The sequence below is a fragment of the Trichosurus vulpecula genome, chromosome 8 (genome assembly GCF_011100635.1).
Source record: "Trichosurus vulpecula isolate mTriVul1 chromosome 8, mTriVul1.pri, whole genome shotgun sequence".
NCBI classification, from domain to species: domain Eukaryota; kingdom Metazoa; phylum Chordata; class Mammalia; order Diprotodontia; family Phalangeridae; genus Trichosurus; species Trichosurus vulpecula.
The window spans coordinates 24,531,890-24,557,017 of record NC_050580.1 but is presented as its reverse complement, the minus strand read 5'-3'; the positions used below and the strand labels follow the sequence as shown (position 1 = coordinate 24,557,017).

Here is a 25,128-nt window from a genome sequence, read left to right as displayed (position 1 = left end):
CCAGGTTCTAGTCTCCCAGTTTCAGTGATGTGTTCTAAGTCCATTGAAGGAGTCAATGGAGATAAATTTATTTTCATTTTTTATCTTTCTGGTTTAAAAAAGTTTCTTCCTGGAAGAAGTGTGTTTATGCTACATAATGTCAAAAGTATACCCTAAAATGTTCATATTTGACATAAAATTCTGCAAACTCTTATATATATATATATATATATATATATATATATATATAAAATAGGTTTGGTTTCCACTTGGTGCAATTGATTCAGCCGCTGAGATGGGCCAAGAAAGTGCCTAATAAAATCAAATCAAAACAGCAAAATAAAAGGGATAGGGGCTACAATTCTCCACTAAATGGAGAGGATGGGGTGCTATAGACATGGTCTTTTGTTCAGGGCTTTTGATGCTCTCTCTGACGTTCAGCCTGGCTCCTGTCCCTGGGCATCCTCAGGCCTGTTTCAGTTTCTCGATCCGTACATTGAAGGTCTCTTCCTGCATTTGCAGCTTCTCGTTTATCTCAGCCTGTGAAGACAATCAGAGAAAAATGGGGTGATGATGGAGCTATCACTGCCTGCACATTGTCTCTGTGGCCGGGACATGCACGAGCGCCTAAAGACAGACATTAGCCGAGGCACACCTTCCTGTTTTGCAGACATTATGGTGTTTCAGCCTGGAGTGATGTGATAAAGCTTTATCATCGTTCTATGCCTGGTCCCAATGTAGAGTGTGTCTGCTAGCAACAGGAAGTGGTATTTAGACAGCCATTTTTCATATCACCTTGGGTTGTGAGATAGGATAATTTATCTGTATTTTCAGACGGACTTTACCAATAAACACCCAATCAGGATAACTGCTCTGGGTTTTATTAATGCAATCCTTCCACCCCCACCTAACCCCAATGGCAATGGATTATTATTATTTTTTGTCTCCAAGGCAATACATTTTCATCTGTATCCCAGAAAGTCAGGGCTACCTGGGAATGAGCTGTGCCAATAAGTCTATGGTTCTCCTCGTAATTCCCGCAATTAAGAATATGCCTCCTCTTCTGGGACTTTGGGGAATTCTGCCACTTTTCTGGATGTGACTAGTTGGGAAAAGGTGAGTGAATACTGACAGGCTTTAGTGGATGGCTGGGTTTGTGATTGCTTCTGGCCCTTGGTGGTGACATTTCTGTGGAGAGGCAAGCATACGTTTCTCCTAAACACTCCTAGCTCTAGAACATCCTTTTTTATTAGTAGAAATATGTAATTGCAGTCAGACCAATCTTGGTCTGGGAGAAGAGATGAGAAGAGATCTTCCTCTTTTCCTTGGAGAGGTGAGGGACCATGGGTGAGGAATATTGCGTATATGGTGAGATGCAGTCATTCTGTAGGTTGGCTTTGCTTAATTGTTATTAATTGCTACAGGGGAAGATCCATTGGGCTTGTGTGTGGGATATTGGGTGGTATATCTGGAAATGTCTGTGATATAAAAACAAAAAGCACCAATAAAACAAATTTTAAAAGACAAATACATTATTTACTATAAACAATAAAAATCAATCATTTATTGCAATTTATTGTTAATAATAAATAACGTGGTCAGGACAGGTAAATCTATGTATGGAGGCATGCCCAAACCAGCTTGGTGCACCAAACATGGTTTCTCATAACAGCTTGTAGATTTCCCTCTATTTTTAAATAGAAAATAAAATAAAACCGTCGATGACCTGAAAAATGCTCATAAAGCTTGGAATGTTAGTATCTGTTGGGTCACTTGGGCTTTCCAGAGTCACTGATGTCTCGTAAGGATTTTATTGGGTCAGTTTCAACAGGAGGAATGCTCATGTCAGATATTGGATTTGGTTTTATAAGTTTTGCAAAGTCCTTTTTGGGTTTTTCATCCTACCACATTGCAGTTCGCCTCCAAGACAAGATTTCGAGTTTAGCTAATGATTAGATGAGATATGGATAGCCTTATTTGACTCTCAGGAATTTTTTTTTTGTTTTGCCTCTGAGCCATGCCTAGTTTATACTCTCCTTTCTTGACAGTGGTTAAGAGAGAGGACAAGGGAGATGAGCTGGGGGAACAGAGGGAGGTTGAGGGGAGAGGTATGGACTGCAGGAAAACTGAGAACTAACCCTCCACATTAAAATAAATCACCTGCCCCCCCCCCCCCCCACGGAGTAATGACTTTTCTTTCTAAGAGATTCCCAACACCTGAGGCTGTCACCAGCTATCTTCTGAGATGCCGAGCGCTCTCCTTGAGATATTTATATTGTAGTTTACATGGATGTAGTTTGCATGTTGTAAACAGGGATGGGGGTGAAACTCCAATGAACAAATGAATGCAAAATGTTTTGCAAAATTAAAGTTCTGTACCAACACTGACTCTTTTTTTGTAATTATAATTATTTATTTCGAATCACCTTAGTTTGAAATATAACCCATATGGTCCCATATAGCAATTACCATGAAACTGACCCACTGATTGGAAGGGAGTTTCACAACTCCCAAAATTCTGGGCATCCCACCCCATCTCCCTTCCACTAATGAAAATCCTACTGGTCTGTCCCATCTCAAACATTTAGGGCTCTCATCTCTCTTGGGAGAGGACCCATTTCTTACTCAGCGGTACTTTGGTGGAACACAACTACAAACAAGTGTATTGTCTGCCTTGGGGAAGAGTCATAGGCAATGCTGTGTGTGCTCAAGGGGGTCCACAGCCAGGGGATTTTGCAGAGAGGTAATATAATTCCTAGTCTCTGGGATGAGGGCATTATAGGATCATAGATACAGGGCTGGAAAGAACTTCTAGGACAGTGTAGTCTAACCCCCTCATTTTAAGTAAGTGTTCTTTCTAAGTAGGTATTAAGTTGTTTTGACCGAAACTTTTGAAGGGGTGCAAGTATTACCTTGAGACAAAGGCCCAGTCGCCCCACCCAAGTTATGGCTCTACTCCTCCTTAAATTACCCCATACATTTCTGAATGAATATTTCACATATAGGTAGTAGAAAGACAGCTAGGACAAGGAGCAGGCACTTGTCCTTTGGGCTAGGCAGACCTAGCAGAGGCCAGTGCTGTACAAGTAGAAAGAGCTGTGGAAGTTGAAATCAGAGCACCTGCTTGAAATTCCCAGCTCTCTCACCTACAGCCTTGTGAATGTGAGCAAACTACTTCATCCTTCTGGGCCTCAGTTTCCCCATCTCTAAAAAAGGGAGGTTCAGACTAGGTGACTTCTCCAGTCCCTGTATCTCTGTTTTTTCTCTCTCCCGTTCCGTTCCCAAACAAACTGTGACTTGTTTCTTTGAACTCTGTGCTCTTCCTGACAGCTCAGGTGGATTTGGAGCATTGCTTTCTAAGAACTATCCTGTGAGCAGCATGTCTGGGCTTTGTTTGAATAGCTCTTCTTGATTCAGGAAGAAAAAGAGAAACCTCTGTCTTACACAGCTGTGAAACCTGGGACGTTTCTTTCCCAGGGACTGTGGTGAGTGAGGCTAGTGATGACACGTGGATTTATTTCTTAACCTAGAAATGAGAAATAGAGCTGAAAAAAACCCCTGGTCCCCAAATTACTGGCTTCTCTTAAGCTTTTCAAGTTTGCCCGGGCCAACAGTCAAAATGAATATGAGATTAGAGAATCGTTATTCATATTGTCTCAGAAATGGAATTTCCTTTTAAATGTAAGCTTTAACAAAAAAAAGGGTTTTCTCTATTAAGTGTGGCTTTTATTATGCATCTTGGAGCCAAAAAGAATTCCTGCGGGAAGAATCATCTAAAATTAAAGTGCGAGTCAATGAGAAAATAATTTAATTTACCTAAAAAAATAATCTACACTAAATTTTCAGGACTTCATCAATCGCGTAAAGTGAGGCATACCAATAATTAATTCTAAGAGTTTTGAAAAAGAACACTTTAAGGGATATTGCCCACAGTGGCTTCTGTATTGCCTGGAAGAACCATTTACATATTTTTGTTGTTAAGTAGTTTCAGTTGTATCTAACTCTTCATGACCCCATTTGGGGTTTTCTTGGCAAAGATACTAGAGTAGTTTGCCATTTCCTTCTCCAGCTCATTTTACAGACGAGGAACCTGAGGCAAACAGGGTGAAGTGACTCGCCCGGGGTCACACAGTTAGGAAGTATCTGAGGCCAGGAGACTTTGATAGGCAGAATATAATGAACCAACTTTGAACTTGACTAAGACACGTGTAAATGTTGACAAAATGCCATGCCACAAGAGCATCCACACCCCAAAGTTATCTGGAAATGGATTTGCGGGGCTCAGTGGGTTTGTGGAGAGAGCTCAGGAAGGGGATGGTGAAGTCATGTTTAGTGATGGACCCTAGGAATTCTAGGAGAGCCGCTCTCTGCTTGGAGTCATCATTATTCCTGCTTTCAATGGCACTGAATGCTAGTTGCCACCTGTTTACACAGAGGTTGGCAAGGCTAACCAGAAGGTTTATGCAAAGAGAGAGAGTGGGGATCATGATGTCTTAGGATCACAGATTTAGAGATGGAAGGGACCTCAGCTAGCCCAGTCTCCCCTTTTGCAGATGAAGAAACTGAGGCCCGGGGAAGCTGGGACTTGACAAGGTCACATAGTAAGGATCTGAGGCAGGATTTGAATTCTGGCTTTCTGGATTCCAGGTTCAATGTCCTATCCATTTCATCGCTGCTATCCCTAGAGGTATTATCTCAATTGTTCATTCAATCCTATTTTTATTGTTCTTACCCTATTCGACGGAAAGCAGAAGAAAAACTCTAAGAATAAGATACTATTCTACTTCCATGTTTAATGGTCAGTGTACTTTACAAAAGTGGAAAGGTGATGCCCATTTGTTATTGATTAAAATATTGAGGTGTAAGCTTCTACTGCTAATATTACTGCAACTACCATCATCATCATCATCCTCTGGAAGCTGGCGGTTTGCTTGGTCCTGCCCAGTGCCCAGGACTCACTTAATATGGAAATTAGTCTGCCCTCTGACCCCCAAAGATCATTGTTCCTCACCTCTGCTCCAACTTCTTTCTCAGCTTAATTATCTTTGACCTGGTTGTTCCCTAGATGGCACATCCAAGGGATTATGGCTTTGGGCCAAGGAGGTGACCATATCTAAAAGTTAAACAGTGTCCTCATTTTCTTTGTGGATCAGTGGGACAAAGGTATCAGGCTCCACTCTTTTGAAGTAAGTTGCTAAAGATGTGTGGCTAACTCCATGCAGTACAGCCTTGGCAGAGATGTGTTTCCAATTTGGGGGGCCTCACAAACAATTCCATTACTGTCTAAGAGCAGCCCTGGTGATAATTCCCGAGGATCGTTAGGAGCCTCCGGGGGCCAGAATTATATGTAAACTATATTTAGAAGAAATGTTATCAAATCCAAAGAAGAGATACATTCTGAACTCCTGGCTTCATGCAACTGCCCCCTGCCCTCCAACCTATTAGCCGATTATTACATTCATCAGATGGCTCACAATAAAGAGCTTTGTGTAAAAACATGTTCTTCCACTATTTCTGGTAAACACTAAACACCCCTTATTAAGCTGAGGACTTTGGCTTCTTCTTCTGGCACAGAATCTCTGCACGCTCGTGTAAATAGTGCAATAACATCTGATGATTGAGTAAGTCACAAAGGGAGCTTATGCCAAGCTGATCTCCGGCTTGTCCCAAATTAGTTGTTTGAACAGGGTGCTTTTCACATACCGGCTCTCATGTTCTGACGATTAACTAAGCCTCCCCAGCAAGGCATTTATGTGTTTTCTGCATGCATCATTTAGTAGGGCCCAGTTTCTACAGCCTTACTCAGCTTCTATGGAAATCTCGAACTTGGTCAGAATAGTTGATGGACTGAATCTGTTACTTTCTTGGAGAATGATGCAGATTCCTACAAACCACGATGGGAGGGGCACTCTATAATGTGAAGTGAGGCCACTTGTCACTCTGGAAAGTGGGGGAAATGTGAGAAGGAGTTGTAACTCTGCCGATGAGTCTGAAGCCGAAGTAACATGAGCGGCTGCCTGTTTCCTTGCTGCTTTTAATCCCAAACCTGTCCTAAGTGGTTTTGAGATCCTAGTGATAACTGAGAAGGAAACCAACTTTCCGGGAATGAGTTTGCTGATTTCTTCACTTCTTTGTGGATGTCTGATGACAAATATAAAATGAGGTTTGATCTAGCTTCTTTGGTGTTTTTTTAAAATGGACCTGGGCTTTTACTGGGTTTGGGGAGCTCCTGATGAAGACACTTTCTCTACCAACACAGGTCAGCCCTTTAACTGCCACTTAAGAGTCTTAGAGTTTACTGGAGACACTGAGAAGTGGAAAGATTTTACCAGGGTCACCAAGCTAGAATGTGTCAGATAGAGGACTTGAACCCGCATCTTCCTGCCTTCAAGCTTGGCTCTCTATCCTTTGTATGAGATGACCTCTCTTAGTTCTTTTGACATATTTAAATAATACTTACATGGTTCATGTTTGCAATGTGAAAAGGGACAGAGACGTTGCTGTGTTTTATGTGTAAGACTACTGTAAAGAAGTCATACCACACTTGGAATGGTTAGGGAATCTATTTTTGTGATCTTTCTGAGTATTAGGTGACTAACCAGAGAGTTATGCAGAGCTAGTAAGTCTGAATTCCACTGCCATCCTCACCACATTTGTGGGGAGGGTTAGTATTCATTTGGGCTTGAGTTGGTGAGCTAAGAGATATAAGTGCACACACTGCCCCAGCTACGTACCTGAATGCTGCTTATGACTTCATCCGTGATCTGACCCAGCACCGTCTTGACTTCTTCAATGGTGAAACTGGCCAACGGATCCACCTCTGTGGCTTCACTTTCTACCGGAGACTCCTCTGAAAGGACTTGCTCTATATCCTAGGACATGCCAAGTAAACAGCACAGAGATGATTGTTCATGGAGCTCTCCATGAGTCATCTGCAACCCCAAGCTTTTACTGGGTACTTTTCTACAAGAAATCATGTCAGTCCTAGAGAAGGCTGGGGTTTGGGAGTTCCACTGACTTTTGAATCATTAGATCCCATGAAGATAAAGACTCAAGACAAGACAATGCAGATGTCCCAAGTGGGGTAGGATGGGGATGGAGGTAGAATTCACTGACAAAGTCATCCTGTGGGCTCTCTGTTGTCCAATCTGTACTGGTCCCAGTCCCAATGACTTCTATCCTCAGAGGACTGAGAATTTAGAACTGGAAATGACATTTGAAGAGAGCTTATTCAATGTTCCCCATCTCTATTTTTATGGAAGAGAAAACTAAGTCTGTGGGATGATCCACTGTCTCTTAGGACAAACCTATCAGTGCTTGGGCTGTTCCTCTGTGTTTACCTTGCTGTACACTCCCCTCATCTGCATGCCTTCTATGCTGCTGCGATTTTCCAGTCCCCTCTTCCAAGAGCTCTTTCTCCAAGTGAAAGAGTTCCTAGTCAGGGGGCTTTCTTTGATCCACATAACTATTCCTCTCCTGGTCTTGCTTGCTGTTTCTCACATGCAGATTTGGCCTTCCACCTTTGCACTTGCTCGTCTCCACAACTAGGATGCTCTCCCTTCTGACTTCTACTTCTTTCCAGACTCAGTTCAAATCTCACCTTCTGCAGGAGGACTTTCCTCCACCACACCCATTAGTGCCTTTCCCTCTCAGATTACCCTCCATGGGCATGTATGATCTGGTTATTTTCATGTTGTCTCCTCAATTAGAATGTAAGCTCCTTGAGGTCAGAGAGCCTGATTCTGCCTTTCTTTATATTCCCGAGTGTCTAATTAAGTGCCTGGTGCCCGGTAAGTGACTCCTTAATGACTCCTTCTTGGCTGATGAACTCTCCAGGCTGAGGTCAGGTGAATGCCCCACAGCAAAGAGGGCTGAAGGCTTACCTCTAAGTCATGAGTTGATGCTGGGGGTGGCACTATAAATGCTGAATAAATGCCGAATTCTAGGCCTTCTTCAAGGGGACCTGGAAAAGGCGAATCTGTTGACTTGACAAGCTCGATCACTTTCTGTAAGGAGAAAAAGAAGCAGCACAATTATTGCCTTTGATAATGGACCTCGCTTTTCCTAGTTCCTCTTAAAAGCATTGTCACAATTTAAGCATTGTCACAATTTCTTGTCCTTTTAGTTCTACTCCCTTTGGAAAGTCTTTCCTGACTTTCTTCTTTTTCTACTTCTATTTATATGTATTGTCTGTGGCCTTCAAAGGAATCTAGGCTGATTATCTACACAAGAGGGACCAAGTGGATGGAAAAAGGTCTAATGCCCAGATTTCAACATGCATTTGCTTGGATGCCCTATGGCATCCTTGTATGGGATATCTGGCTCAGAAGTGAATAGGAGGAGAAGAGAGGGGTAGATTATTTTTAGGAAATTCCAAAGCTCCTGATGTACCCTAAGTTTACCTAGAGACAAAAGTCCATCTGTTTAACACCACTATTCTACTGGTTACTGTGTCCACCTCTGTCAATTTCACAACTTCGTGCCATATTCCATACTCCCTTATTTGCTAAATGTGCTGTATGGGCTAGCCTCACCTTCACCTTGATTGTTAGCGCCTCAGGGGCAATGGGCTAGCCTCACCTTCACCCTGATTGTTAGCTCCTCAGGGGCAATGGGCTAGCCTCACTCTCACCTTGATTGTTAATTCCTCATGGGCAATGAATGGGCTAGCCTCACCTTCACCCTGATTGTTAGCTCCTCAGGGGCAGTGGGCTAGCCTCACTTTCACCTTAATCGTTAGCTCCTCAGGGACAATGGGCTAGCCTCACTCTCACCTTGATTGTTAACTCCTCATGGGCAATGGGTTAGCCTTGCCTTCACCCTGATTGTTAGCTCCTCATGGACAGAGAGCAGGTTTCAGACTCCTATAGCTCTGATGGTATTTACTTAGCACACAGTCAGGCAGATTCAGGAGGTTAATAATATCCTAAATAAAACTGTGTCCTAGGTTAAGCGATCCCACCAAGCTGGCACCGATCTCTCCCTTGGAGCTCACACCAGGTATGGTTTTACAACTCTCTAATATGCTCCTCATTGAATACCATGTATTACGGCCATCTTCACTAGAAGCTCCTTTAGTGCCGAAGAGGTTGTTATCTCCCTCAGCACCTCTCATGTTATTCTGAACACACTAAGTGCTTAAAAACATTTGTTGAAAAAATGAATTAATGGATATTGAACTCAATTCAATTCAGCCAGTCTTTATAAGCAGCCGCTCTGTGACAGTCATTTGCTGGGTCCTGGGGGATACAAAAACAAAACTCAAACAGCCTCTGCCTTCAGCAAGTTTGATTCTACTGGGCTTAAGTTAATGCGTGTATTATCATATGAGAAATATGTTCTTTCATGGTGTGTCTAAAGGGATGCAGATTACATATGGCAGTCTATTTGTGTGTGCGTGTATTTTGTATTGTGTACCAATGATGTGTTGAAATGTAATAATGATGGCTCATGTCACGGCATGCATTTATAGAGTGCTTTAAGGCTGGTGAAGCATTTACAAATACGATTTCATTTGATCCTCACAGGGCCCTGTGAGATAGATGCTGTTATTATCCTCATTTTACAGATGGGGAAACCGAGGCAAAGAAATGGTGAGTGACTTCCCCAGGGCCACACAGGTAATAAGTGTTTGAGGCCAAACTGGACAGACACTTGTAGCTCTACCCACTGAGCCACCCAGCTATGAAGGAGCATCTCTCTTCCTTATCACAATGACTCTGTGTGATAAGAGTCCTGTTATTCCCCTTCTATAGATCAGGGAACTGAGGCTGAGAGAAGGTAAAAGACTTGCTGTTGTCGTCACACGGTTAGCCAGGGGCTGAACCTGGCCAGGTCTTGATTCTACATACATTTACTGCTTTATTCAGTGAAACACAGAGACTGTCCTGGCTGCTGAAAAACCAGGAGAGGCCATTTTAGGTTCATTTTCATGACTGTATATACATGTATTCAGTGTGTGTGTGTGTGTTGACTGACTTGCTCAAGATGGCAAGTCCCCTTTGTGGATGAGATTAGAACTTCAGGATACTGGGTTTTCCTAGACACCATAGGATACCAACACATTTGGGGTTTTTTTGTTTGTTTTGTTTTGTTTTGACCAGCGTAGATACGGCTGAAATGAAAATAAAAGGAAACAGTTCCTTCAGCACAGGGTACCATACAGTGCCCTGAATTTGGAGTCCCGGGGTCTGGGTTCAAATACTGATCATGCCACTATATAGTTAGGTACACAGATAGCATCTGCACCTCACTTTTCTCATCCATAAAACAAAAGTAGTCAGACTTGACGACATTTAAAGCCCCTTGTAACTCTAGCTAAATGATCCTAGATCCTCGGTTTTGGAGGTAGGATTTGAACTCTGGTCTCCTGGACCACCTGTTCCCTTTAAGAGTTGTGATTTGCACCAGTCAAGGGGGCTCAAACACTGATGAGATTATCCATCCACCAAAATATACTTGACTCTTCATCATATGAAGACAGGAGACAAGACAGCATCTGAAAGTTTTTCCTTTTAAATGCTTATCTGATCAATGTTTTTTAGTCAGTCAGCATCTATTAAGTGCCTACTATGCACCAGGCATTGATGTTTTAAAAAGATCATGGTCACACAATTGCCCCGAGCTTTCCTTGTAATGAAGAAGAGTTAAGCAAAGGAAATCCACTTATGGGAGTATCTGACAATGTATGTCTGATTCTGCACCTAGAGTTCACTACCTCTCACTGCCTGCAGGCCCCAAAGTCGAGATGCCTCAATGGCCTTGATCAGAGTTCTGAATTCTGGCCATTCTCCCCCCTTTCTATTACTGCAGTTGGAGTCGATTTGGCCTCTTAGCTGAGAACAAAACTCCAAACTGAAATAATTTAGAAAAAAGTTTATTAATTAGTCCTGGTTCTTCTTACTGCGTGTGTCATCAGTTCATAAACGTCTTCCCAAATTTCTCTGGACTCTTCAGCCTTCATTTCTTATGGCACAATAATGTATAACCACATTCAGCTGCCAGTTTGTTGAGCTATTTCCTGAACTTTGCCTCCAGTCTTTGATCTGCACATTTTCCAGCATACTATAGAACTCCTTTATTCCCATTTACCTATGGCAACTGTGACCCTTCTCCCCCCTTCTCCCCTTTCTTTAACTGCTACAGAAAAAGAAGTGATTAGACATAGTCTGCTCACCTGGAAGTGCCTATGAAACCTTAGGAAGTGTTTTTATAGAGTAAGCACTCAGGGGGAAGAAGGAGCATGGTGTGAGCCTGAATTGGTATTCTTCTGTAATGAAGGCAAGAGAGGAGGGAAGGGGAAGGATGAAGGGAGAAAAAGATTGATTTAGGTCAAAAAATAGCATCTTACTGGATTTATGGCAGACCCTGAGGAGAATGCAAAAGGTAAATGGGGAGGCACAGTCTGGGGCTTGGAGTCAGGAAACCTGGGTTCTCCTGACTTCTAGCTGAGTGACCAAAGGTAAGCCATTTTACCTCTTAGACCCATTTTCCTAGTCTGAAAAACAGGCATAATAATGCCTGTCATACATGCCACCAGGTTGTTGTGAGCCTCAAATGTATAACAGATAAATAGATAATGTATATAAGCATTTTGTAAATATTAAGATGCTACTAAGGTCAGTCGTTATTAAAATTATTCATTGAACTGGCATACACTCTTGGGTAGCATTTCCTGTTAGTACTCCATTTTTATTTTCTGCTAACATGAAATTAAACATATTTGCTCTTTGAGGTGATTTTGAAAATCTTGGATAGATGACGGTTATTTTCCTTGAACATGGCCGGATGGATGTCTGTCCCTAGTCTGTTTCCTAGCAGTCCTGCTCAGTAGGTGACAGCTCTGCCACTGTAGTGGGAGACATACTGCTGGTGACCTGACACTGCCATTTCCTGTTCCTACTTTTTCTTTGCCGTGGCACCAGCAAATGCTTTGGGTACATTCTCAGTGTTCTCCTTCCCACTCCTGGATGATACAGTTTTTTGATGATAATTAGCCTGGGTGAATCCATCAGTGCTCATTGGTCTAGGTGAGCCCCTTTATACAAGGTTTCTGGGTCCGCTGGTGAGTGTAGAAGCAGCTGGATGTTTGCCCCATGGGTGCAGTCCTCCCTTTTTCTAAAGCATCATGTAAAAAAAAGTTGAGATTTTTGGGTTGGCTTTTGGAAAAGTAGGCTTTTCCTAGGATGGTAGTTTTTAGTCCAACCCTCTCACTTTATAGATGAAGAAACTGAAGCTTAGCAAGGTATAGGGGTGGAGAAGCTGCAGCCTTGAGGCCACATGTGGCCTTCTAGATCCTCAAGTTCGCTTAATGTGGCCTCAAGGCCACAGGTTCCCCACCCCGGCTAAAGGTCTTGCCCATGTTCAGACAGCTAGTAAGTGTGTCAGACACAGAGTTTGAACCCATGGCTCCACTCAACTTCACTCACCATTCTTCCTTTTCTTTGGCTTTAATTAAGGCCGACCATGGAGATGTTTTTTTGACTTAACTCTGGCTTAAGGGAAATTTATTACATGCAGCCAGTCAGTCAACAAGCATTTATTAAGTGCCTACTGTGTGCCAGGTGCTGTGCTAAGTGCCAGAGATACGCAGAAGGACAATTGCTCCCAAGGAGCTCAAAATGGGGAAACAACATGACAAAACCCACAAGATCGCGGGAGATGAGGCTGATGGGAGGTAATCTTAGAAGGAAAGCAGCAGTGGCAGGTGCTAGGTAGGTGGAATTTTCTCTGAATCTTGAAGACAGTCAGGAGAGCCCAGAGTGAAGGTGTGGAGGGAAAGCCTTTCAGGAACTGTGGGCAGGGGTCAGCCAGAGCAGTGGGGAGATGGAAACAACAAGGTCCATGTGGCGAGATCACAAAGCATGGAGGTCATGGAAGAGTAGTGAGGGGCCAGGTGATGAGGAGCGTTAAAAGCCAACAGAAGAGCTTCTATCTGACCCAGGAGGTCATAAGGAGCCACCAGAGCTTCTTGAAAAGAGAGGCAAAATGGTCAGACCTACACTTCAGGAAGAATGCTTGGGGAGCTGAGTGGGGAGGGGAAGGGAAGGAATAAACACTTATATAGCACCTACTATGTGCCAGGCACCATGCTAAGTGCTTTAAAAAAACCCTAAATATCTCATTTGATTCTCTCTAGAGAGGCAGGTGCTATTATTATCCCCATTTTACAGTCAAGGAAACTGAGTCAAACAGAGGTTGAGTGACTTGCCTAGGGTCACACAGTAAGAATCTGAGGCCAGATTTGAATTCAGATCTTCTTGATTCTAGGCACAGTGTGTGATCCACTATGTCACCAACTGCCTCTAGGTGAGACTGGAGTGGGCAGAGACCTGAGGCAGGGAGCCCCTCCCCCATAGTCATTGCAACAGTCTAGGGATGAGGTGATGAGGGCCGGCCCCAGGGTGGGGGCAGCATCAGAGGAGAGAAGGGGAAGAGACATCACAAAGTTATAAAAGACAAGATGTGGCAGCAGATCAGTTACGTTGGGTGAGTCCAAGTCAGGAGGAGAGGCTAACCCTAAGATTGTGAGCTCTGGTGACTGGGAGGATGGTAGTGCCCTTAACACTAATAAGGAAGATAGGAAGAGGGGAAGGTCCTGGGAGACAGATAATGAGTTCTGGCTTGGACATGTTGAGTTTGAGATGCCCATGGAATATCCAATTTGAGATAACCAAAAAGTTAGTTGGTGATTAGAGATTGGAGGTCAGGAAAGAGGTTAGGGCTGGATAAATAGATCTGAGAATCATCTTTATAGGAAGGAAGAAAGGGGGGAAGGAAGGGAGGGAAGATGGGAAGGAAGGGAGGAAAAAAGGAAGACAAGGAGGGAGGGAGGGAGGGAAGGGAGGAAGGTAATAAGCATTTATTAAGAGCTATGTGCCAGGCACTAAACCAAGTGTTGGGGATACAAATACAAAGACAATCTTTGCCCTCAAAGAGCTTACATTCTACTGGAGGACAACAACATATAGATGGGAGCTGAAAGCAAGAGTGGAGAAGAAGGTGCCCATGGGGTTTGGGGGTGGGACAGGTCATGGTTTTGAAAGTCTAGAGTAAATCAGGAACCAGGATGGATGGGGACCTATGCCCTCCCACAAAATAGAGTGAAGGGGAAAGGGCCTTGCAGGGGCGGGGGTGGGGATGATATTCCTTGCTAAGTGGGTTGTGAACGTGGGAGGCTCTTCTAGGGTGAGGAGGTCCTAGGTGCTGAGGAGAGTTTCAGGATGAGCCAGCAGTAAAGGGGACATAGTCTTAAGGTCCAGGTGAGACTGTATAGGGGCAGAAGAAAGATGGCGCCTTGAAGGATACCCTCAATTACTGGGCATGACTTAGAAGAAGATCCCGCACAGGAGAATAAAAAAAGAACATTCAGATAGGAGGAAAACCAGGGGGGAGCAGAGTCATGAAAAGCTAGAGAGAAGGGAATGTCAAAGAAAAGAAGGTGATGGATGGTGTCAAAGGCTATGGAGAGGTCAAGGAGGAAGAAGATTGAGAAAAAGCCATTGGGTCACTGGTAACTTTGAAGAGAGGAGTCTTTGTAGAATGATGAGGTTGCAAGCCAGACTGCAGAATTAAGAGGAGACTGAGAGAAAGGAATGGAGGCAGTGAGTGCAGACCCCTTTCTCAAGGAGTTTAGCCATGAAAAGGAAAAGAGAGATAGCATGCTAGGTAGCAGGAATGGTCAGTTTAAGTGGGTTTTTTGTTTGTTTTTAAGAATAAGGAAGACATGGGCATGTTTATAGGCAGCCAGGTGAGGGACAGAGAGAGACAGAGTAAAGATTAGTAAGAGAGTAGAGATGATAGTGATAGAGGGGGACAATCTGCTGGAGAAGATGGGGTAGAATGGGATCACTTGGGCATAGAGAGGGCTTTGTCTTGACAAGAAGGGACACCTCCCAAAGAATTGGAAATGGAGGGGGTGCTCATCAGTTGAAGACTGGCTGAACAAGCTATGGTATATGAATATAATGAAATACCATTGTTCCATAAGAAATGATGAGCAGGCAGATTTTAGAAAACCTGGACTTAGATGAACTGATGCTGAGTGAAGTGAGTAGAACCAGGAGAACATTGTCCACAGTAACAGCAACATTGTGTGGTGACCAACTTTGATAGACTTAGCTCTTCTCAGCAATGCATGGATATAAAATAATTCCGAAGGACTCATGATGGAAAATGCCGTCCACATCCAGAGAAAGAACCATGGAGTCTGAATGCAGATGGAAGCACACTATTTGCTCTTTTTTTTCTTTCTCATGGTTTTTCCCTTTTGTTTTGATTCTTCTTTTACAACATGACTAATGTGGAAATATGTTTAATATCTTTATACTTGTATAGCCTGTGTCAGATGGCATGCCATTTTGGTGAGGGGAGAGAGGGGGAAAATTTAGAACTCAAAATCTTATAAAAGTGAATGTTGAAAACTAAAAATAAATAAATTTTAAAAACTCAGAAGGGTCATCTCTTCACATAAACTCTGCGAGGGTGAGGGTGGGGAGAGATGGGAGGTATTGGGGGAAAACATCTGAGTAACCTGAGATGAGACAGAAGGGAGAGCTCTTGACAAATGACCTCAATTTTTTTTGGTGACGTGTGAGGCAAAGTCCATAGCCCAGAGGGTGGGGAGATAAGATGCCATGAAAGGTTTGTGGAGAGATGAAAAGGCTTGGCAGTGCCACTTGTTAAGTGGGCTAGTGATTCAATTAGGGAAATGTCAAGGGGTCATCTTGCTTTAGTGAGAGTCTGGTTGAGATTATGTGACACTAATTTAGAGTGGATCCAGTTTGCAGTTTCATGGTTTTCACCAGCTCTATTCAGTAGCACGTGAAGATGAGCAAAGGCAGGGGATAATGGGACTAATCCAAGGTTAAGTCTTGGTTAGGTAAGTCTCGCCCATCTCAACTCCTTCTATGGGTGTCCGGTGTTAAGATATTAGATGGTAGTAGCCTTATGTCAATAGGCTCGGTATCTGCAATTTTGTTTGGGTGTTTTCCATACCACCCAAGCTCTCAATGCCCATATGAATAAGCAGATATGATCTCCATGAGTTGACGTGGCTGAAATATTTGTTTCCCTGTGGCTCATCTGGGAGTAAGCCTCTCTGTCCTTTAGGCTGGCTCTCCATTGCTAGGCCTGTGCTTGGAGAAATCCCAGAGCATCTCTGAGCACCCAGGGCCACTGCTGAGTTCTCTAGGTGCATTCGTTACATTATACTGATCTCCCATGAACCATCACATTCACCAAATTAGAGTTTAAATAAGAACACCACCACCAAAATACTAAAGGAAAATTGGGCCTTAATTGCAAAATGGTCTTACCATGGAGTCTTTTCATTAATACATTACATGATGTGTATTTTAAAGGCTAACGAAATATCTCCCAAGTGTTATTATGAATTGTTCTTAAAAGCTGCATTTAAAAAAAACACAACAAATTCAGAGAAAATTAGAACCAATGAATTGTGGTGAGAGCCCAGAGCCAGCAAATGTGTTTAAATGAAGCTGGCTGATGCAATACTTTCCTTTCAAAAATACAATTAGGCCTTTGTATTTTTTTAACAAAACCTCATGTTTTATAATATCATTGGTTCTGTAATAAAACCTATTTAAAACAGAGACGAGGAGGAGGGAAGGAGAGGAGAGGGGACAAGAGAGGGGAAAAGAGGGAGGGTAAGGGGGAAGAGAGAGAGAGAGAGAGAGAGAGAGAATTATTGTTTTTTTCTCTTAAAGAAAGTTTGAACTTCCTCAAGTCAGAACAGCGGAAACAAATGAAATTAAACTATTTCTATAACTATTTTCATGCCCTACTTTTGAATTCTCATTGTTTAAGAGCTTTCTCTCCAAAACATAGTTGTTGCTCAAAGGACTTGGCTGAATCTCTTTTGTTTTGGTCTAAGGGAAAAAACCATCAAAACCAAAGAGAGAAAGGATAAAACACGTTCATAAAAAAGCAAACATATGCTGGCCCATATACTTTGCACCCTGGTTCGGCTCCCCACCCCCCATCCTTCTTGGCTAGGCCCCCTCCTACCCCCTCCAATTTACAGAGGAGAAAACAGAGGGAGGGAATTTAAGTAACTTGCCTGAGGCCTAATGCGGAGATTAAAAATCAGAAGTTCCTGATTAGGTACATCCATTTGGCCAAATGATTTGCTTTTGCCTGACTTTCAAATACCCTCTAAATATGACTTTGAATGAAAAGCAATAAAATGTGTTCTTTCCCTTCCCCCTTTTGAATTTTTTTGCTTGTGCATGCATGCACACAAATGGATATAATAAAAACAATCATGCTGTTTCCTGAGACTCCCATACCCCCCTTTTTCGGGTGGAGGGGAGGGGGACCGATAATGAGCATACCATTTTGACCAAGGTGAATTCTTGAAAAACAAAAACAAAAAACCCTCTCATAAAGAAAAGAATACGTTTATAAACAGAATAATAGACTGCTAAGTAGGCAAATAATAAATAACAGCTACAGATGTGGTCAATGGAAAATTAGCTTTGCATAATATGCCCATGTAACCTCCAATTCCACCCCCCCAGATGTTATCTGTTACTTGAAAACAAACTCTCCCCACTTTGGTTACATCAAAATCATCTGTTATGGGCACAGTTCCCTCCTGTTTTAAAGGACTGTTTGCAACCTGAGCATTGGTCGAATTATACTATAGCATTTAAAAAAAAATAGCACTATCTCTAGCTTAAAGTTTTAAGTGTCAAATAAATGCCTCTTTGGCATATCTTAATATTCATAGTACCAAATGTCACAGCTCCAAATAGGATGGAGATGAAAACGACTATTTACTTAGGCATCATCTTAAGGCTGTAGGAATCATTTTCTGCATTTATGTACGTGGTACGAAATGGACTTCTTTACTGAGGGGATAAATGTCAGGGTCTTTGAATTCAGCTAAGGCTAAGGTCAAGGTCAGTTTGGGCTGCTTAATGTGCCTGCAGACATTAGATGCTGCCTATTTCCTGACCTTTTTATGCCTGAAAAGTGGAATGAAAGAATTTTTAGCCCTTCATTCTGTTTTGTTTTTCCATTTAAGTATCATCATCTTCCTTGGGCATCTGCAGCAGAGAATTGTTTGTCCCCACTAATCCTGCCTGGGATTAATGGGGGAATAAGGGGAGGTGCTATTTCAGGGGTACTGAATGCCCCAGTGAATTCTGTAATTAAGATGCCTAAATGGCTTGCATTATAATCCCATAAATGGTTCACAATTTTCTGAGGGGGGTGGGGGGAGAAACTTCTTTGGAATTACAACTTTCCACATTTAGGGCCTGCTAAAAAGGTGAGTATTTTTGGAAGTGAGCTAAATCTGTTCGGCTGTCTATGTTTTGGGCCCATGAACAAAATATAACTGGGGCTTAAAAAGGAAATTGAGCTGGGCTTGGGAGTTTGAATAACTGAAAAATTCTTGCTCAGAGGAGACAGAGGCTTTATATGTAAGAACTCAGGAATGGAGGAAAAAGGTGGAAAGAGAAAAAAAAGGATGAGAAAAGAATGTTGTGATAAAGTTTTTGTTGTTTATTCTATTCCCACCAGGTTTGGTTGTCATTTTTTAAAAAGAAAGATAGCAATGTCTACTTGGATACACAATTAAAAGAATTATTTATTTGGTCCTGACAGATGCTTTTTTCCCCCTTTGGAACACTAAAAAATTAATTTTAGTGAGTATATTTGTGGTACCAAAGGCCCACAATATGTGAAACATCCAGTGGTACCAGCATCTGAATGCCACCTGCAATGAGTCTGTTAATGCCACGTTGAGGCCATAAATTTAAAATGAAAAGAGAGGAAATGTAAAAGGCAAGGTTATCAGAACCACTTGCACAAGATGGGACAACCCACATGCTGAGTAGTTTTCTTTGGGGTTTAGGCTATTAAATCTGTTGTGCTGAATGTGTGCAATATTAAATTCGCTAGAGACACCAGGTTTTTTGCATTTCTCAACTCGAAAATTAATCTGAAACTGCAACACATTTAAAAAAAAATCTTATTGCTTAATAGGCAGTGTTTACATTTTCAAAGAGTTCAAAATGTTGCCAGGTTTTGCACTGTATGAAGAGAGAACTAATAAATAGCCGACTTCTATTTTTATCTCAAGCATACTGGAGGAGTTTGGACATTTCTAACTTAATAGGCCTTTGAGACTATCAGATGTGTGCACACGGGCGCGCGCGCGCGCGCACACACACACACATCACCTGAACAAGGCACAATAACCGTGAAGAGCAAGTTCAGGCAGGAAATGAAGGACACCCATTCCAGCTGAAACTGCAAAAGGAATTTATGTTGGCAGCCAACGGTAAACCCATTTAGAGTCTGGCGAGGACACCTGGGTTAACACCTTTTATACACACACACACACACACACACACACAGACATAGAGACAGACACACATACACAGAGACACAGAGACAGACAGACAGACAGACACACACACACACACACACACCACCCACACCACCAAGTATTTACTGGGCCAATCCTCTGAATCAGCAGCCTGACTTTTCCATTTCAAGTACAAGTTAGAAGACATTCTTTTTGTTCTCTTTGGTTTTTGGTTTCCTCATTTATAAAATGAAAATATCCAAGGCTTAGGGTGTCCCAAAAGTTTTAGGGTAGTTTTAAGCTATTGAAGTTGAAACTTGTCTAAGAGACATAAACACCGTTCCTCAGGTTTATTTTATTTCTCTTTCACATGCAGGGAGGCTCGGATCAACGGGAGAGCAGATCTTAATGGCTTCAGATTAGGAAACTTCCTATGGTGAATCATGGAGAAAGATCACATTTTCTCTTTCACAAAGAAAGTTTTATTGATGCCTTTTTATACCACTGAGATGTTTCCACATATGTGTTCCCTCTCCACCATAAACCCTTTGTAACAAAGAAAACCGCCTAAGCAAAACCAATTGACAAAATGAACGCCTATGCAACATTTTATCAATCAATATGAATTTATTAAGCCCTTACTTTGTACCAGGCAGCTACGTGGTGCAGTGGATAGAGCATTGAGCCTGGAGTCAGAGAGACCCTAGTTCAAATTCAGCCTCAGACACTTACCAGCTGTGTGACCCTGGGTGAATCACTTAACCCTGTTGGCCTCATCTGTAAAATGAGCTGAAGAAGACATAGCAAACCACAACAGTATCTCTGCCAAGGAAACCCCAAATGGAGCCATGAAGTTGGACCCAACTGAACAGTAACAACAAATACTATGTGCTAAAGATTGTGGTGGGGGATAGGGAAACCTGATCAGTCCCTTCCTTCAAGAGCTGATGTTTTATTTGAGAAATCAACTTGGCACACATTGAAATAAATACATAACATATATAAAGTAACACACAATTGAAGTATCTGTCTGTCTATCTATTTATCCATTCATCTATCTATGTCTCTATCGGAAATTTATACACACATATATATATATGCATAATATGTATTCCATGTATAAATAGTATATATAGTCTACAAATAAATATATGTATATAGTATATATATACAGTCTACATATAAATAGTATATATAGTCTTTATGTAATTAGTATAGTCTATATAAAATATATAAAATAGTATTTATATTCTACACAGAAGTATTTATATTAAACACATAATGATATATAGTCTATATTGGAATGTTTTTGAATAGCATGTATTTAAATTATGTATACTATAAAAATATCCTTAGTTTATATTTAAATAATAAATAGTTAATATATTACAATATAATTCATATAAATATATTATAATATTTAATATATTGCACATATTATAATATATACATATATTTAAATAGTATACGTATTTAAGTAGCGCAAATATATATATACACACTCCAACTTTGTGCTGTTTCATTTTATATTTAAATATATGTTTATATTTTAAATATATTTACTATATACTTTAAATATATATTTACACTTATATATGTATACACACCAAATATATGTGTGTTTTGTATATATATATATGTATATATACACACAAAAATACTTAAGAATATTTACTCATATACTTATTTCTACACACATGAAGAGGGAGATAATTTATACATGGAAAGTGTGGGAAGCAATATGGATTCAGATACATATGAAGAGCATGTTTCCACTACCGAATATCTTCTTTGACAAGGTAGATGAGGTCAGCCACGATTGTTTTCTTCATTGACCTAACACTTAAGCCTCCTGTTGGGTCTCATGGAGTCTGGGGCATGGGGTAATCCAGATGGAGTCCTGTGGACACTCTAAATCTCTCATCCCCCACCTCTCTACCAAAATTCAGGTAACTTGTTTCATCTTCAAGTATCGGCTTTAATCTGGATCCCACAGCCTGTCAGGGTTGATGCCATTTGAGTTAATGTCATCATTGTGTATGATGTCCTCCTGGTCCTGCTGACTTCATTTTGCATCAGTTTGTACCAGATATCCCTTTCTTATGTTTTTAAGTTCACTTTCACCATACTATAAGCTCACAGTTTTCATAATATTGGGCCATGATAGAGAATAATGGATAAATGCTGACTTCAAGAGGAAAAAAAATATGCTCAAGATGTGGTGCAGAAATTTTCTAAAGGATAGAGTGATTCCATAGAGAATGTTTTCCTTCTTGCCTCAGCCTTTTGGTATCTCTGGTTTCCTTCAAGAGAGCTCAAGCATCCACTTTGCTGTGCCCAAGGTCTTTCCAAATTCCCCAAATTGTGCCTTCTTATTCCTCCACACATCACCATGCATCCATTTTGTATGTAACATCTACATGGCTATTCGTGTATATGCTGCCTCTTACGTTGAAATGGAAGCTGCTTGAGGGCAGGCCCAGTTCTGCATTGGTCTTTGTATCCCTAGCTGCTAGCCGGTGTCCTGGACCATAGCAGGTACCTAATAAATGCTTGTTGATTGATAGGTTATAGAATCCAAATGGATTCTCTGAGGGGCAAGCATCTGGAGGCTATAACATAAAACTGTGATTCAGAACATAAGAGCTAGGAATTACCATGCCCTGGGCAGTCAGCAGGAAAACTGACCTCAGTGGAAGGGCGGAGCAGGAAAGCACCCTGGACTGGGCAGACCAAACAACCAGGACACCAGGAGGCTTCTCTTGGGGGTAAGGGAGAATATCACAGAGGGTGGGCAGAAGCCAGTCTTCATGTGGCAGCTTTCTATTTTAACTAATTAATCATGCTATCTCTGTGCTAAGTGGCATTATTCCTGTGCTCCCGAATCACTCCTCTACCCCCGGAATTTGCTGCCCCTCCTTCCCCATTCTAATTTGAGCTCTATAAAAGACTTGGGTTTGGGTTTTTATTCCTAAATGGCTGATGTTAAAAAAAATTGAGGAAGCTGAGGCTAAGAGGTATTGTCTTTAATATGAGCTCCTCCGATTGGATGTAAGAGCCTTGTTGCCAGGGAATATTTTATTTTTGTCTTTGTAACCCTATGAGAGGCAATGGTATGGTGTATAGATATTTGGACTTAGAATGTAGAAGACCTGGGTTAAAATCCTACTGATGCAAGCTACATCAAATCATTTAACTTCTCAGTATCTGACTATAAATGACAGAGAAAATAACCATTAGTGATGGGAGAGGGAAATTCCTTACTCAGTAATAATGAAGTCCCAGCTCATATCCCATCCTATCTCCAGTGTTTGGCATAGTACTGGGCACATAGTAGGTGCTTAATATATAATTGTATGGATTAAACTGAAATGAGAGTTAGAAAACACATTATGTTGTTAGCAGGTGAAGAATATTTGGCGAAGTACTCAGGAAGTATCGGCTGTTTTGGGAAGGTCTATTCCATCAAATTAGGAGCTCACGCTCCCAACGGTGGACCAGAGAATGAAATGTAAAGTATTTCAAAGGGTTTTAAGCCCAGAGCTCTCAGTATGAAATGAAACCCAAATCTAGTGAAATGAGCACTTATGAATATTTGAACCTTGAGTAAATGTTCCGTGGGGTTTATTGTTAAGGACTAGGAAGTCAATTATTGGTACATTATATTAGTTTAGTTTGACAAAGATTTTACTGGTGACATTTCTGATTTCCGACATGGTCAGGTTACTTCATTCCATGGCACCCACATATATACCTGGATGTTTGTCAAGTAAAACTTTTAAAATGTTTGATTTTCTTCTTTTTCATAGAATCAGAGAATCTCAGACTTGGAAGGAAGCTCAGCCGCCATCTCAACCCACGCCTGAAAAAGAGCCTCCATCACAACATATCTAACAAATGCTCTTATAACCTTTGCTTGCAGACTCCCCACCCCTGGTGTGTGTGGGGGGGAGGGAGGGTATAATCTCTCCCAATCTCTCCCTCTTACTTTAGGATAATTCTAGTGGCTAGGACCTTTGTTCCTAACATGAAGCCCAAACTGGTCATTCACTGTTCCTAGTTCCAGCCTCTGAGGACAAACAGACTAAGCCTCATTTGCCAGAGAACCTTCCCCTGCTCCATCACAATTCTAACCCCGCCTCCTTCATGACTGCCATATTGCACTGCTGATGCATGTTGAGCATGGAGATCTTCAGGAGAACCAACCTCTAGTGATGCTTTCCTCACTATTTTTTTTTAGAGGGGAGAAGGCAGGGCAATTGGGGTGAAGTGACTTGTCCAAGGACACACAGCTAGCAAGTGTGTCAAGCGTCTGAGGTCAAATTTGAACTCAGGTCCTCCTGACTCCAGGGCTGGTTCTCTACTCACTGCGCCACTTAGGTGACCCTCCGCTAGCCATTCACAAGTATAGGGAATGGGATGACTTGTACAGGAGGAAGTTTTAAGTTTTGAAAAAGAGTCTCAAGGCAGAGCTCTTGGGAAAAAAGACTGAAAAATCCTGCTCATTCGGCATAAGAGCTTGGGATGGGAAAGTCTTGGGTTTCCTTCCCTCTCTGCTCCTCTCCTGACTTGCTAATCCTTCTGGCGACTCAGTTTTGCGGCATGTAATACAGTAAAAGCAGTGAAGCACACATGTCATTAGCCTGACTTCAAAGTGTGGCATCTGGAGTGCATTTCTTACACTGTTTACATGCCAGAGAGGGGTTAACCTGCAAGGAGGGAAAGAGAGAAGGGGGAAGGAAAAGTATCCTGGCTCTGACAACCCGGAAGCTGGTTCTGCTTACAAATAAAAACATTTTATTGACAATCCCTGACATTTTTCATGTGCTAGGAGATCTTCAGAGAAGTCAAGGCAATATCATGTGTGCTCTTGGATTGCTAGTGCCTATTTTAAGGAATGAGACATAAAAATTGTGCTGACAAATATAGATTCTTAAAAAAAAACCCAGGAAATTATAAATCAGTCAGTAACCCTTAGCATCAAGGACATCATCGACCACTGAAACGTAGCCATTTACTTTATTAAACCTCAGTCCTAGTTTTTAAGGGGAGAGTTTGTAGAAGCCATGATGTTTACATATTGGCTATTTTATTCATCATTTGTGTGTTTCCTTTTTCTGCAGTTAGCCCATAAATTATTACAAGGAAACTTGCTGTCACGCCTATAAATATTTTCCCTCGGTGCTGTACGTTTTTAATATCCTCTAACTGCTTGTGCAGCCAGCGTCCGGCTTGGAGTCTTTACTGGGTGGACAGGGCAGTGTTCTGGGGCTCCTTCATCAACTGTTGCCAGTTTCCTCATCTGTGCTTGGCCCAATAGCTCCCACAGGAAGCAGCCAAGCCCTTCCTCCCCAGGGACTGTGCCAAGCACCTTCTCGTCCCACGCTCTGTATATGTCATTGCTTTTAGGGACCTCCCAAGCTCACAGGGGCCTCCATTTGGCAAGATGGAGCCCAGCTGGCTGAAGGCAAGTTAGTGAACTTTGAACTTAGTGTGAATAGAATGAGGTTCACTTGCTTGTGATGGGCTAAGTAGATATTCAGATAGCGACTAATAAATATTCAGAGTTGGTGGTCCTCTCTGTTACTGAGCCCCCCTTGAAAACTTCTATAAGTAAGACTTTCAGGCCATTATCCAAAATCTACCATCATCCTAGGATTGTACCATGGGGTACGGACAGGTCTACGATTCCCATTTTATTTTACCTTATTTCTAGGCACATATTCTCCTAGCAATCGCATTTACCTACTTCTTGCTCTTCTCCTTTTATAATATCCTACTTTCTAATTCTACACGTCCACATTCTCCTC

General features: G+C 41.8%; 1 protein-coding gene across 1 annotated transcript in view; it reads right to left on the bottom strand.

Annotated features, from left to right (window-relative positions):
* Positions 1–251: 251 nt before the first annotated feature.
* Positions 252–25,128, bottom strand: part of CABCOCO1 (ciliary associated calcium binding coiled-coil 1) — a 180,517-nt gene continuing 155,640 nt past the window's right edge. Inside the window, exons 6-8 of the mRNA XM_036736955.1 lie at positions 7,863–7,985; positions 6,714–6,851; positions 252–519 (exon numbers count right to left, since the gene is read on the bottom strand). Coding sequence (XP_036592850.1) covers positions 445–519; positions 6,714–6,851; positions 7,863–7,985 — 336 coding nt within the window. The 3' untranslated portion in view covers positions 252–444. The remainder of the gene's footprint in view (positions 520–6,713; positions 6,852–7,862; positions 7,986–25,128) is intronic.